Source organism: Gavia stellata, chromosome Z, assembly GCF_030936135.1.
Source record: "Gavia stellata isolate bGavSte3 chromosome Z, bGavSte3.hap2, whole genome shotgun sequence".
NCBI lineage: Eukaryota > Metazoa > Chordata > Aves > Gaviiformes > Gaviidae > Gavia > Gavia stellata.
Window position 1 is genome coordinate 11,410,514 of NC_082637.1, and position 15,116 is coordinate 11,425,629.

General features: G+C 56.3%; 1 protein-coding gene across 1 annotated transcript; it reads right to left on the reverse strand.

Annotated features, from left to right (window-relative positions):
- Window positions 1-28: 28 nt before the first annotated feature.
- FANCG (FA complementation group G) lies at window positions 29-11,053 on the reverse strand. Its single transcript, XM_059833961.1, has 14 exons — window positions 10,967-11,053; window positions 10,661-10,751; window positions 9,798-9,929; window positions 7,325-7,518; window positions 6,469-6,622; window positions 5,154-5,284; window positions 4,624-4,770; window positions 3,644-3,804; window positions 3,334-3,400; window positions 2,540-2,877; window positions 2,337-2,392; window positions 1,610-1,747; window positions 601-733; window positions 29-252 (listed from the first exon to the last, which is right to left on the reverse strand). Exons 1-14 carry the CDS (start codon window positions 11,051-11,053, stop codon window positions 135-137), a joined length of 1,947 nt encoding a protein of 648 aa, XP_059689944.1. The 3' UTR covers window positions 29-134.
- Window positions 11,054-15,116: the final 4,063 nt, after the last annotated feature.

The following is a 15,116-nucleotide window of genomic DNA, read 5'->3' on the forward strand; positions in this document are numbered from 1 at the left end:
TCTATTCTGTTTCAGTTCTTTAGGAATCCAGCTTTATCCAAGAGTAATTCTGAGTCTTGGAGGAGCCTGTAAAGGCCTCATGCCAGCCCGGTCCGGGGAGACTTCAGCAGGTGGGGATGGAGAGACTGACCAGGTTAGCTCAAGGGGTCCCGGCTTGTGGTCCCGAGATAATCTTGTATGCTTCTGGCAAGAGATTCACTGTGTGGGAACATCGCCTGCTTCAGACACGGAACCAGGTACAAAGGGAAGGGCCTGAAAGAGAAGGGATCGTTGCAGCAGCAAGGACTGCAGCATTCCCTTGCCATGGTCTGACTAAGAAGTTCACTCCCTGTGCACTGTGCAGAGCCCCCAGCTCTGCTGCCCGCCTCTGACCTCCCATTTCGCTCCGTGTCAGATCTTTTGTGCCCTGGGGAGCCCCTGCAGAGCCACAGCCTGTGGTCTCTCAGCATGGACATGGGGGGAAGCTCCTCAGACACATCTGAGCTGCGGGTGCAGGCTAGCAGGAGCTGAGCTACGTTGTCCGCACAGCCTGAAACATGGGCTGCACTGCTGGAGCTCTCGTGCGTGGCCAGCTAAGATACCACCCATCTCTTTACACACCTTCCCTGTCCTTCCTGCTGCCTATCGTCCCCAGCGGGGCTCTGGGAGAACTTCTGCCAGTGCGCAGCCGCCTCCTGCTTTCGGTTCAGTTTCCACAAGGCCTGCACCAGGTAGGAGGCAGCAGCTGGGTCACCTGCAAGACACAAAGGGGGATTCAGCCCTTAGCAGGGGAGGAGCAGATCCCCAGCGCTGCTGTGGGTTGCAGGGCATTGCAAAAGCTTAGACACCAGATGAGGGAGGTGAGCATGAGGAGAGGTGGTGTAATGGGGAGGAGACCGTCCCAGCTGTGTCACAGGCTCTAATTAACTCTGGGGCCGGCAGCCAAGGCAGATGGCATCAGCCCTGTGGCACAGCCAGCCACGCCTCTGTTTGGACACAGGTTGGGGTTTTCCTTGCAGGCAGGTCTGCACCCCCAAAGGGAGGGAGCCTCGGTCAGGACTGGGACCAGCAGGTTTGGCAGATCCTGGCGAAGCTCACGCCCCTGCAGCGTGTCAGCACTGAACAGGGTCACCCCTGGGAGCAGCACTAGCCATGCCTCGGCTGTGCTTCAGACATGTACGGCTCCCCGCTCTGCTCCCCTCTGCCCTGACAGGCCTCTGTACTCGGCCTCTGGACCACCAGGCATGGACACGCTGCTTCCTGGGATGAAGCGAGAGTCCAGCTTCTGTTCTGGGAAAGCAGACCCTCTCTGGGAGAACACCAGCTGTACCAAGCTGGGGTTTGGTCAGGAAGAAAAGAAATTTCCAAGCTGTCTCAGGGCACAGGTTGTGGGCTAAGTTCTGATATGCTCCTCTCACAACAGTTTTGGCCTGCTTCTCCAGGGCAGTGAGCTGACCAGGCCCCAGAGAAGCATCTCAAGTACGTAACATTGCTAGTAGCCCTACTGTAATCCTTGATAACCAAGTAAGCGTGGTCTAAAGCAAAAGACCTCTCTGCTGAAGACAGCAAAGCAGCTGAGGACAAAATCTGTGGAAATCACCTCTCTTCCTCACCAGTATGGGCCTCTTACCTGGCGAGATTTGCAAACCGTGCTGGAAATCCAACAAAGCTTCCTTGTGCCTCCCCAGCTCCAGGAACTGTGCGCCCCTCCCGATGAGAGAAAGCAACCTGATCTTCTGGAGCACCTCCACTTCTGGCAGGAGACTCTCTGGCATGGAAAGACACACAGACCTGGAGGCAGCGTCCTCCAGACATTCCCTCCTTCATCCCAGCAGGCTGAGCCAGGTTAGCAGTCAGAATAGGCTGAACATATATTTGGGTTGCTCATCTTCCAGCTCCCTGAGCCCCCAGTGGCAGAACTCAGCCTCTCCACCAGGATGGGAGAGGCCAGGAGGCGGCAGAGGGTGAGAGCGAAGAACGCCAAGAGCTTGGTACGTTACACGGCTGGGGTGAACAAGGACCTCGGCAGCAGGCTGGCCTGTAGCTGCCCATCTGCACAATAGGTACAGATCTCTTCCCTGAAATCTGGATTTGAGAAGCTTCCCGGTTCACAACACATTTAACTCTCACCTAGGCAGCAGGGAAGGAGGCAGAGCCAAGGCCACACCCTGCTCCAGCCAAACCAGCCAGTCCATTCAGAGGCTCCAGCATGGCACAGAGCTCAGCACATTGGGACAAGTGCCTTCTGCCAGAGGTGACATTGGGCCCGGCGCCTTGCTCCTGTACCCACCACTGCCAAGCACGCAAATCCCAACCCAGCCAGGCCCCGCACGGGTCCCAGCTGTGCAGCGTCCTACCTGTCGGTTTGACGCCAGACCCAGAAAGCTGGACTCGCAAGAGATCGCTGAGGCACCTGTGGGTGGGAGGACAGAGGAGCTTCCATACCAGCCTCGGGCTGGGAAATCAGCTGCAAGTTGTCAGGCCAGTCCCCATGCCACGTCCTGCTCTGGTCCCCACCAGCTGTTGCTGCCTGCTGGGAGGCCCCTTCTCCCTGCGTCACCTGCTGAATTGCGTTACGGCCTCCTTGCTCTCTCCCAGCGTGGCCCACGCCCAGCCCTGGTGCAGGTATCCAGCTGCTCTCCAGGTGAGGCAACACAGACTCTCCTTCTTCTGGGACAGGATTCCACCCGCCAGCCCTGCCCCTGGTGATGGGCACTCCGGCTGCTCCAACCTCTCCTCCACTTGTAACATCCGTGGGATCAGGTCTGTCGTCCGGCTGATGACCTCCTCGCACATGGTTATCGCATCCTCGTGCCTCCCAGCCTGCTCCAAGGCAGACGCTGCTTCCAGGAACACCTCGGGGATCCTGGGCAGAGCTGAGCCACCGTCTAGAGGCACCTGGGTAGCAAAAGAGGTGGCAGGGCTCAGACGCAGAACTGCAGAGCACTCAGCAGAATGACCCCATGCCTACTCGGAGCTCAGAGCTGCTGCCCAGCAAAAAGGAGGCAGAAGCTGTGAAGCACTAACAGCTCAGCAGAGTCAAGGTGGCAAATCCCTACTATTGAAGTGAAGGACATCCAAAACCAGGCTGACAGCTGCTCCCCATGGGGAAAGGGAAGCTGTTTCTCCAAACAGCAGTGGCAACTGGTTTCTGGTGTGAATCCAAAGGCAGACATGCCGCAGGTCAGAGATGCCAGCCCCCAGCTTGTTTTCTTCACATCTCAAACTGAACCTGGAGCCTCACCTCACACTAAAACTGGGAGTCCAGGGGTGATGCCTGGGCCCAGGCCTTGGAATGGGGATCCAAACCTCAGCTACCAAGTTACCAGGGAAGCTCTTCACCAAGATACCCACCTGCTGCTGCAGCCCCTCCTGAAGCAGAGCCAGAAAATCCAGGTAATGTTCCACTGCATCGGCCACCCTGCAATGGGGACAGGACATGTGGTGGAAGGAGCAGGGAGACCCCAAGAAGTGCCAACAGCCAGGTGGAACCTGGATCACCAGCCCACAGGCTCTCCCTGCACCGCACTCACTCTGGTCACGATACCTGTGACCTGAGCAGATCTACAACAGCAGTACTGTACTGGATGATTTCCAGGAGCACAGAGAAAACCGCAGAGCCCAAACAAGCAGCATGTTGCAAGCAGACCAGAGGGGCTGTTACCTCCCGTCCTGGAGACACCGCTGTGCCAGCAGGTACTTCACTTCAGAGGGGTGGTGATGGCGAAGGAGAGAAGCTAGTATTGGTGTCTGGATAAGGAGCTCTGTTCGGATTAGGAAATATGGACTAGAGGAAGCAGCTGCTGGAGGGTTTTTTTCCAGAGCCTGTGAAACAGAAACAGAAAATATGATCAACACAACGCTGGTCAAGTCCCGAGCAGCTGCAATCACTTGCCACTTCTGGCATCTGGAGATGCACCCAGACAAGCAGGAGCACTGCACTTCATAAGCACAGCTATGCTGTTCTTGTTTGATACAGCACAGCTGCTTCCAGGAGAAGCGACCAGGATCACACAGGGATAGGCAGACTTCTGCTTGCCAGGCAGCATCAGAAGATGTGCAAGGTCACCCAGATCACCTCAGGTTTTCAGTTCAGCCGCCTGGAACACCATCTTCCATTGCAGCCGCAGACCTAGTTAGACCAGATCTTAGGCCATTTGTAATGAGAGAGATCCCTCTCCATAGCTGTGTTTGTATCTTACGGATTTCAAACAGCTGAAGAGCTAACTTGGTGTCTACTGCTGTGACCTGCTCCTCCCAGGCAGACGAAGGTTGCTATGGCTAATACACACCCCCTCACAGCCACAATCTGCCTTTTAAAGGCCTTGTTGCTATTAGAGACTTTCTTAAGAGACTGCTACTGTCTGACATAAGAATGTAACCTCTTCTCCCAAGCCACCAAGAACATGAACTGGGACCCAAAGGTCCTGCCACATCCAACAGCCAGGTGCGGAGCAGGAATTTCAGACTTCACTGGGCTCTTTCCTGCCCACTGCTAAAGGCAGCACCATGGCTGGATCGCTGTAGTCTGCTTTGAGGATGCCTCCAGGGTCAACAGCCCCCCAGAAGGCAAGAGCCTGCTTGAAGCTCTGCGTAGACTCTGCTGGGCAAAAATCAACTCAGAACTACAGGAAGCAGACGAACCTCGTAGAGCAGAGCCAGGGCCTGCAGCTCCGCCTCGGTCTCCCCCAGCTCATGGTACACTGCTGCCGCGTGGGACAGGGCAGGAAGGCACTGAAAGTCTACCTGGAGGGCCCGTTTCAGGTGCTGAAGAGCTGTCTGAGGCTTGCCCTAGGTAGATGGGAAAAGGTGCATGTTGCAAGGACATCTTGTTGACATCTTTACTGTTCAGCGGGATCCAGACCCTTGCTCTGCTTCCCCAGCAATCCCCACTAAGCAAGGGCAGCACTTTAGCCAAAGGCAACCCTCCTTGCACTGGTTTTTGAGCTTCTCTCTCTGCAGCAACCCTTTGTGATCAGATAAAAGCCCTGCCTGGATTTTGCAGCTCTCCAAGGAGGCTGGGGCCACAAAGGCAACTTCTGCTCAAGACCTTGCCTTCCTGCAGCAGCCTAGAACCACGCAGAGGCAGCATGGACATCAGCCTGAGCCTTCCCACCCTGCTCTAGGCTGTGTTTCGCCCCTCCCCACTGAGAGGGAAGGGACCTGGCCATTACCATTCGCTGAGCGCAGCAGCCGATGCAGGTGTAGATCTGGGCCAGGACCCTCTTGGAGCAGAATCCTCCCGCGGCCTCTTGGAAGAGGGAGAGGGCAGCAAGGAAGTTCCCAGCCTCCAGCTCCTTCAGACCTAGGACAGACTCAACACCTTAGCTTTGCATCTCTCCTTGCCGCCCCACCTGGTCCCCAAACAAGTGTACGTGGCCTTTTCTTCCCAGTGCCGTAGGGACCTGCCTGATCCCCTCTGCACCCAGTGATGCACAGCAGGAGGGTGCCAAGCTGCTATCTTTGCTTTGATGGTGTTGCAAGAGAACAAGCCACCCGATGGAAACGTCTAGCAGAAATAATAGCAGCTTCCAAGCCCAGATACCGAGATGCCTGCCCTGGCCCAGAACAAGGGCAGAGGTAGGTGCTGGGCAGGTCCACCTGCGCATTCATCCACAGCAACGGCAGTGCGGATGGGGAAAGCACACGCAGAATCTCAGAAAGACTTTTTCCAGCACATCTGGGCCATGTCCCAGCAGGATGCTTTGGGATATTAATTCATTAATATTTATCACTAATGGTATTTGCTTTTCTTTCAATCCCCGTTTCAAGCTTCCCTCTGAGGCCGCTCTCACATGCCTACATCACATTCACATCTGCCACCTCCCCGCTGGAAGTGCTATCGCCACCCTAGAGGCTTTTGAGAGGTCTGTGGACAGGAGCTCCTGCCCTCCCTCCTCGTAGGAAGGCCCCACGTCAGCCTGAGCATGGCGAGGCAGTGCTGGCTGCCCCCGGAGCTGCTGGGGTTGTCAAGACAGTGAGCTAAGGAAAACCACAAGCAGGACAAAATGCAGCAGTCAGATGAGATCAATCACCTGTTGTGACACCAGGCTACAAAGCTGCACAACAGCTTTGCGTGGGACTTGCAGCACTGTAATCCGACGGGAACAATGTGCTTGCAACAAGGCGGGTGCCAAAAGACAGACAGAAGAAAGGAAAATCCTCCTAAGTCCCCTGCCAGCCTTCTGCTTTATACAAGATCACTGTGGGGCCCAGACACCTACCTAAAGCCACAGACAGGCAGAAGAACCCTGTGACAGTGCAGAGAAAGGCTTAGCAGGGGAGAAAGCAGAGAAGCTCTTTGGATACTGAATGGCAAAGTTGAGACCCGGAGGCTCAGCCCAGACCCTCTTCCAAAGGAACAGCCCAGAAAACCTCAAGGGCCGGTTTGCTTGGGAAGAAAAACCAGGATAAGGGCAGGGAGAGGGGGCCCTGGGATGGGAGAACAGTGAGAGGCTGTGCTGGCATGAGTACCTCCTCCACACAAACCTTGCAGGAAGGCTGCTGCAGTGCAGAGGATCTCTTTCAAGTCCTCATCGCTCTGTACAAGGGGCAGGGAGGCCCCCTCAGCTGGTACTCGCCATGTCTTGAGCAGGTAGAGGAGTTCGTTCTCCCCCTCACTGCAGCGAGCTCTTCCCCGGCCCTGTGAATACACAGGGGAGAGAGAGCAGGGAATGCTGAAGGGAAGCAAGAAACACTGATCCCAGGGTACGTGAAAACAGAGGTCCCACCAAATCCTTCCACAGTGCTCTCTGTGCTGGGGAGCAATGTCCTACCACCCCCTCACTTCAACTACAACCCCCTCGCTGCAGTGATTCCTGCCTGGCCCACAGCAGTGCCTCCCCACCTCAGAGTGACGTGCACCTTGAGGGGCTCCTGGCAAGGCAGATCCAAGTGCTGTAGGAGGGCATTCAAAAAGGTGGGACCCCTCAGCAGCCTCACAATCAGCAGGGACGGTTCCTCTGCATCCCACCGCTCACAGCTTGCTCCCTAGAGAGGCTGCAAGTCCACCTCCAGCCCCCTTCCAGCCTGCACAAGTCTCCTGTCTCACACCTTGAGGTCCAGGGCCCCGACAGGCAGGAGATATTCTGGGACTCATTAACACACTCAGGGCCATTAGGCTACGCTGGGACGCCCGGGAGAGGATTACTCACGCTGACTGGGCAGCGCTGATGGGTTCAGGTCTCCAAATGCCACAGCAACTTTTTGCAGAGTGGGGTTTACGACAAACACAGTATTTATGGCAGCTCTGCCTCCTTTAGCAAACCAGTGGGTATTTGTATCTGCGCAGATACTCTGGTGCAGGTAACCAGGAGCTGCGCAGCATCTGCCTGCGCCCAGTTACCTCAGCGTTGCTCAGAAGGCGGAAGAGGCTGGCAGTGCTTCCCAGGCGGCTGGCTGCCAGCCACCACGCTGCTTGCAGGGCCCCCAGTCGGTGCAAAGGTGCCTGCAGCTCCTCCACAGTTACCTCCTGCAGCACCTTCTGCCACAGCTCCTCAGTGCTAAGATCCTGCCCGCAGGCCCCACAAGCCTCCAGAACTGAAAAAACAAACAAAAAAAATCCCCAGCCATGAGACAACAGGTTGGTGTCCTGTAACAGACATCCTCCCAAGAGGGAGAGAAAGCCTCAAGCAAGGACAGGTTCCTCGTAGTGAGGGAAGGAATGGGGTTACAGGGCTTGCCTGGCCTCAGTGGCAAGGAAACCAACCTCTCAGACAGTGGAGTTAACAGCGGCATGCTCAGGAGACAACACACGGTTCAGAGCTACACCTACGACTCCAGTTCTGCCAAGTCTTCCTGAGGTCACTTGCCCCCAGGCAAGCATTTGCCAACACTACAGATTCCCCTCTGACCTGCAGCCTATTTCAGTGAGCTTTCTTTGAAGCCAGCACACCACAGGGACGGGGAGCAGAATGAAGCCCCCACAATCCAAGGGGAAATGGTTAGCAACCAGCTACACCACTTAGACACCCACAAGTCTATGGGACCAGATGGGATCCACCCAAGGATACTGAGGGAGCTGGTGGAAGTGCTCACCAGCCACGTTCCATCATCTACCAGCAGTCTTGGCTAACCGGGGAGGTCCCAGTGGACTGGAAGTTAGCAAATGTAATGCCCATCTTCAGGAAGGGCCTTCAAGAAGCACCAGAAGGAGGATCCAGGGAACTACAGGCCTGTCAGCCTGACCTCGGTGCGGGGGAAGATTATGGAGCAGAACATCCAGAGTGCCATCACACGGCACATACGGGACAAACACGTGATCAGGCCCAGTCAGCATGGGTTTATGAAAGGCAGGTCCTGCCTGACTAACCTGATCTCCTTCTATGACAAGGTGACCCATTTAGTGGATGAGGGAAAGGCTGTGGATATAGTTTATCTAGACTTTAGTAAAGCCTTTGACACTGTTTCCCACAGCATTCTCCTGGAGAAACTGACTGCTCATGGCTTGGATGGGTGCACTCTTCGCTGGGTAAAAAAACGGCTGGATGGCCGGGTCCAAAGGGTTGTGGTGAATGGAGTTAAATCCAGTTGGTGGCCGGTCACAAGTGGTGTTCCCCAGGGCTCGGTACTGGGACTGGTCTTGTTTAATATCTTTATCAATGATCTGGATGAGGGGATCGAGTGCTCCCTCAGTACATTTGCAGACAACACCAAGTTGGGTGGGAGTGTTGATCTGCTGGAGGGTCGGAAGGCTCTGCAGAGGGATCTGGACAGGTTGGATCGATGGGCTCAGGCCAATTGTATGAGGTTCAACAAGGCCAAGTGCCGGGTCCTACACTTGGGTCACAACAACCCCATGCAACGCTACAGGCTTGGGGACGAGTGGCTGGAAAGCTGCCCCACAGAAAAGGACCTGGGGGTGCTGGTTGACAGGCAGCTGAAGATGAGCCGGCAGTGTGCCCAGGTGGCCAAGAAGGCCAATGACATCCTGGCCTGTATCAGAAATGGTGTGGCCAGCAGAAGCAGGGAGGTGATCGTGTCCTTGTACTTGGCACTGGTGAGGCTGCACCTCGAATCCTGTGTTCAGTTTTGGGCCCCTCACTACAAGAAGGACATTGAGGTGCTGGGGCATGTCCAGAGAAGGGCGACGAAGCTGGTGAGGGGTCTGGAGCACAAGTCTTATGAGGAGCAGCTGAAGGAGCTGGGGTTGTTCAGTCTGGAGAAGAGGAGGCTGAGGGGAGACCTTCTCGCTCTCTACAACTACCTGAAAGAAGGTTGCAGAGAGGTGGGTGCTGGTCTCTTCTCCCAAGTGATACAGCAAGAGGAAACAGCCGCAAATTGCGCCAGGGGAGGTTTAGACTGGATATTAGGAAAAATTTCTTCACTTGAAAGGGTCGTCAGACATTGGAACAGGCTGTCCAGGGAGGTGGTTGACTAACCATCCCTGGAGGTATTTAAAAGACGTGTGGATGAGGTGCTTAGGGACTTGGTTTAGTGGTGGACTTAGCAGGGTTGTGTTTACTGTTGGACTTGGTGATCTTAAAGGTCTTTTCCAACCTAAATGATTCTATGATAATTGAAGAAAACACTCATTTTCTACTGCCACTAAAACTTTGCTAGAGATTAGGCACCTTATGCCTTGAAAACTCTCATTTCCCTTAAAGTCTGGCCTATCCCTGCAGGCAGCAGCAGGCAGACAGCCAAGCAGCTGCGCATCGTCCCTGGCTGCAAGCCGCCTCACCTCCTGCCCTTCCCAGCAGAGCCAGGCTTCCCTGCTCACAGCCCCCCCACCTCTGGCCAGTCACCGCACATCTCCAAAGCACAGAGAACGCTCTCCTTGCCCCGAGGAGCCCCCGTACAGAGAATGATCTCCTTACCCCTGAGGAGCCCCTGGCGTATTCCTTCTGCTTCTCCTTTGATGGCAGAGTCAGATGCTCCCATAGTAAAAAGCAGGGAGTTGTAGAGGACGGTAAGCTCCAGAGGCAGGGTGGGGAGGGCAGCCGGCAGCCCTGTGATCACAGCCAACCCAAAAAGAAATTGAGGTGGCTAGGAAAAATCCAACAACCATCCACACTAAGGCATCATTACCCAGCTTTGTGACAGCAGAAGTGTCCTGTCAAGTATTTTTTTCATTGTTGTGGTGAGATTTAACAGCTTAGGAACTGCAGCACCTAGAGAGACAGCAGGTGACACCTCTCCAGGTGCCGACACTGCTCTAGACATCCATTCCCAGCTATCTAGGTGCTGCAGTCCTCCAGGACTGAGTGAGACCTTTCAGCTCTCCCAAAACAGCAGCAACAGTCTACGCGCTTCCCATACCCATCCACCCTTTTGCACAGGTTTCCCCACGCTGTGTCTCTCTCCCTCTCCCTTGCATCAGGCTTCTTCTATACCACAGTAGTGGCAGGGAGCCCCTTTCCCAGCTTTCCAGGACAAAGGTTGCTGCATTTTTTCCAGAAACCGCAAAGTTCTGCCCACATCCCCCAGCAAGACTAGGTAGACGTCGGGGCTGGGCCTTAATCCCTTTGCAGGCCCAGTTCAGCTTAGGAACGTTTCACACCCTCTCCCTTCAGAAGTTTGTTTCCAGCACTGGGATACCGGAGCTGCAGCCCGGTAAACACTAGAGCCCGCGAACCGGTGCTTCCACCCCCATGTACTTCGGGTCCAGGACGGCAGCGGGAGGGAGGGTGAAGGAAAGGCACGGGGCAGGGCGGCCCCAGCCCACCGGGCCGCCACTCACCCCGCATCCTCAGGAGCAGCTCCCCGAAGCCGCCTCGCTGCTGACGCACCTCCCGCGCCGCCGCTCCGCCGGGCCCCGAGCACCGTGCTGCCTGCAAGGGAGACACTCACCCGCCGGCCTGGCGACGAGGCCAGCCCGGGCCGCGGCACCCCTTCCCTTCCCCTCCCGCGGCCGACGAGCAGGCTGCGGCCTACCCCGGGCAGCGGCGTTCCCATGGCAACCGGCACCGGAGGCCGCACGGCCGCAGAGCGGGCAGCCCCGGGGCTCAGGGAACGGGGAGGAGGGGGGGAAGGGGACCCGTCGCACCCGCCAGCGGCCGGCCAGGGCCTGGCTCTCGGCGGCCCAGGCCTGCAGGCACCCCGGCTCCGGGGGCGCCCCGCGCCGCCGCTTCATGGCCGCCGCCGCCACCCGCGCGCGCCGCTCTCCACCCGCTCTTCACGCTGATTGGCCGCCGCCCGCCGCGCCGCCGCAGCCATTGGCGGGCGACACAGAGCGGAAGCGACGGCCGCCGGGACAACAGCCAAGCGTGGGGCGAGGGGGCGCAGTCGGCCGCCGTCCCGCCAAAACGGCGGTGGCCGAGGAGGACCAAACCTCGTCGCTAGGCGAGGCCGCCGCGGGCGAGACCCGGGGTCAGGAAGGAGAAGTCGCCCACCGTTCACTTTGGATCTCACGGCTTTATTTGCAGACATCTGTTTCGCAGCCGCCCGGAGCCCCGCGCCTCCCTCGGACGGCAAATCTCCCCCACCACCGATTAATGAACGAGTCATTTAATACCAAAGCGAGCCCTCCCCGGCTGCCTCCCCCATGCTCGGTACGGCGCAGCCCCCGGCGAGGTAGGTCGGCGGTAGCCCAGCGCTGCACCGGCCCCGAGGACTGCGGCAGTCCAGAGGCCAAGCTGTCGGGTGAAGGAGTGCTGTCAACTTGCCTGTTTTAGGGTTTTTTTTGAGGAAAAAAGGCTCTACCTCCTAGCAGAGACTCAAGCATCACTTCCACCTTCCCGGTGTAGCTGCTGAATGGGAATAAAAGCGTTAACGGCCAGATATATAGAAATACCCAGGAAAGCGTAGCACCACGCTGCATGCAGAGCTCCCAAATCGCTTTCCAGAACTGGGTCCATCCCCTTTTTTTTTCCCACATGGGGTACTGAGGCACAGAGAGGTTAATAACAAAACATAAAACAACAATCTCGCTCCAAGCCCCGTGGCGAGTCGAGTCAGAGCTCGGGGAAAAGGGCCGTGCTCCCCAGCCCTGCTCCCCGCACGTCAGCACTGCTGCTTCCCGAGGAGAAGGGGAGACACGCACACTGGGACCATGACCATGCCTTGGCATAAAGAAGCGGCCTGAAGTGTTGAGGGAAGAACAGAGAGAGACGGGACGGAGAAACGGGCGTGGGAACTGAGATAAACCGAGCCCCGGCCTCCCCGCAGCAGTGCCATCCCTTGGGAAAGCTGAGTGGGCAGCGCCAGCCCCACGGATCAGGGCGGGGAGATGCTCTGAACAGCCACAACCTTTCACAGTGGTGGCAGCTTTCGGTTGCCATTTTCCAGATGGCACAAATGAGACACAATTCCATCTCTGCCCCATGCCAGGATGACAGGACATGCCGTCCCGCCGCCAGCCTAAGCCAGGGAAGTTTCCCAGTGGAGCTCTCCCCTGCCCAGAGGGACAGGGCACCGAGCAGGAGCTGCTGCCACGGAGCACACACACACCACTTGCAAAAGCCCAAAGAGCAGCAGCTTTGCGGAGTGCAGGATGAAACCGCTCTGCGGAGCAGAGCTGAGGATGACACGTCCCCTGTCACACTCAGCCAAGGGGCAGTGACCAGAAACAAACCGCTTGGAATAACTGCTCCAGGAGAGACCCAGCAGGCTCCAGTGACAACCTCAGCGGGGGGGATGCAGGGCAGAGTCTGCTCCCCCAGCACGCCAGGTTTCCCAAAAAGCCTTGGTTTAGACCAGTGGGCACCTTCCTCCAGACACTCCTTGGGGTTTTAAATCAACAAACCCAGCCATGGCTGCTCTAGCACCAGCAGCATGCTTCCAAGGTCACCAAGCCTTGGACCAACATTAACTGTCATCCCCGGCACACTCAGGTGAATGTCAGCCAAATAATCAGCTTAAGGGCAGCTGGGGGAGGCTGGCATAAGACTAAAAAAGTCAATGAAAAAAACCAAGAGCTTCTGCAGCCCTTGGAAAACTTGTCTTCTTGAATCTGAATTCTTTGGTGTAGTAGCCAGTCTGCCTTGGCTGAGCAGCTAGCACTCCTTGGCATCTCCGCAGTGGCAAGAATGTATTTGCAGTTTTGTTACCTCAAGTTTTGTTTAGTCTCCGGTGAGATAAGCATGCGTGTTTTCACGGCACTGCAGCTCTGCTGTCCCCTCTGCTCTGCCTCAGCCTCCTGGGGCCATGAGCCTACAGACCCAGCAGGAAGGCAGAGGGGTTATATGGAGGGATGAGGAGAGGATGCCCAAGAGCCAGCTGAGTGCTCTGACCACGAACAACGGGCACGGGGAGGCTCAGCAGCATGATGGCAGCCATTGAAAGAGGAACTAGTCCCAGAAATGGGAGAGAAGGAAGCCCAGGGGCCTGGGTGGCAGCTGCAGGGAGGATGTCAGGGGCCAGTTCTATAGCATTAGTGACTGTAAGGATTCAGGCAGCAAGCCCCCAACCAGGTTATGAGGTTACAACAAGACCTATTTGGGCTCCAGCCTTGGGGTTTAGCAACATGTGTTATCTAGACTAATCTCATGTTAAACGAAAATTCACTGGGTACCTGCTACCCCCATCCCCTTCCTCCTTTCCGCATTGATGCACCCCTCACCCATCAGCATGGCCCCCTCAGCACCGAGAACAATCTGGCCACCAAGGAGTCACAGCATACAGCAAATAACCTATTTTTAAGGGTGGGACTGCTTCAGCCCATCTGATTGTGGGCTGATGTGCTCCTGCCCCCAATGTATTCCCCTGCTGCATGCTGCTACCCCTTGCCTTGTGCCAACACCGGTGTGCATGCAACCAGGCAGTGAGGCAGCCTAGGGAGTCATGCCAGCTGCAAACCAGTCCCTGGTTGGGTTGTGTCAGGTGAAATTAAGCCAGACAGGCCCACAGGGCAGGGGAGATGTGAGGCTGAGGTGGGAGAGCACAGCCAGCAGTCAGGAGGAGGCCAGGCAATGGAATCCCAAAATTAGAGCAATTTAAGCCTCCCCAGAATTGTACCCTAACACCTGAGCAAGCATTTTGCAGGGGTAAAATAGAAAACTAAACCTGCCTTCAAGAGCCGTTCTCCACAGTGACTGGGCGCTTGGGCATAATGGCAAGAACTGAAATGATGAGAGAGGCGACAAAGACACTTTCCCCGGGATGCTCCAGGGCAGAGGAGAGGAGAGGAAGAGCCTGGAGTTACACTAGCAGTCTGCAGTGAGGAACTCAAACAGGGGCAGTCATGGTGCATGAGTTAAAAAAGTGGGATCAGAACAAAAATCAACACAAGAGTCCCAGGCAAGCAGTCCTCAGCTCTTTTCAGAGGGGAAAGAGACAAAAGGTTTCATAGCACCAAGTAATGCCACACAGTGGTTCAGGGCAGTAAGGAATCCCAGCTCCCATCGAAACTGCAGGGGGAATGTAGCCGGGATGTGGCCAGGCACCAAGGTCACTAACCTCCACCTCTGCCCTTGAAGAAAGAAATACAATGTCTGAAGACTGCAAACAGTCAAGGGCAGGTTTGGGAAAGCTCACTTGTGGCACAAAGTCCCATGCAGAACACCAAGGTCAAGAGGGAGATAAGCACCAAACATGGGATCACAGATGCCATTGGCACCAGTGCCTGGGATCCCTTCAAGGTGACATAACCCCCAGCACATACACAGATACCAGTGGGTTAATCCACCTCCCAGAATTGTCGCCCGCTCAGGGCTTTCAAGCAGCTCTTCCCAGGTACCAGAGCTCACACCAAGGCCACTCCTGCAGTTGGGACAGCTGCTCCAGACTTCCCTGTCTTCCTGACCAAATCCAATATGGGGATGAGCCAATGCTTTGTCACTACATCCTGCTGCATCTCAACTGTTCGCAATCAACAGCTAGCATCCAGTAGCACATGCTCTCGAAGAGATCGGGAGCCCAGGCCGCTACAGCCCAGCCTAGGGGGACACTGACTGGCTGAGACCACAAGTGGAGAGTTTCTTGGTCATGGACACAGTTCTTCCTGCTACCAGCCCCCCAACAAGCTAAACTTGCGTCAGGCTGGATGAGGCAGCCCAGCCTGCTCCCCTTCACAGGGGGGCCCTTGGTAGGGCTGAGGAAGACCAGGAAAACGGGAGTGAGTGTAGGGCAGGAGGGGCCTCACTACAGAGCAATCAACTGACTTTACAGAGGGGCAGCCGCCACCGAGACCCCAGGAACCATCTGCAGGCAAAACCATGTGCACTTTGACTCCAGTGTGAAAACGGAGCACACAAAGA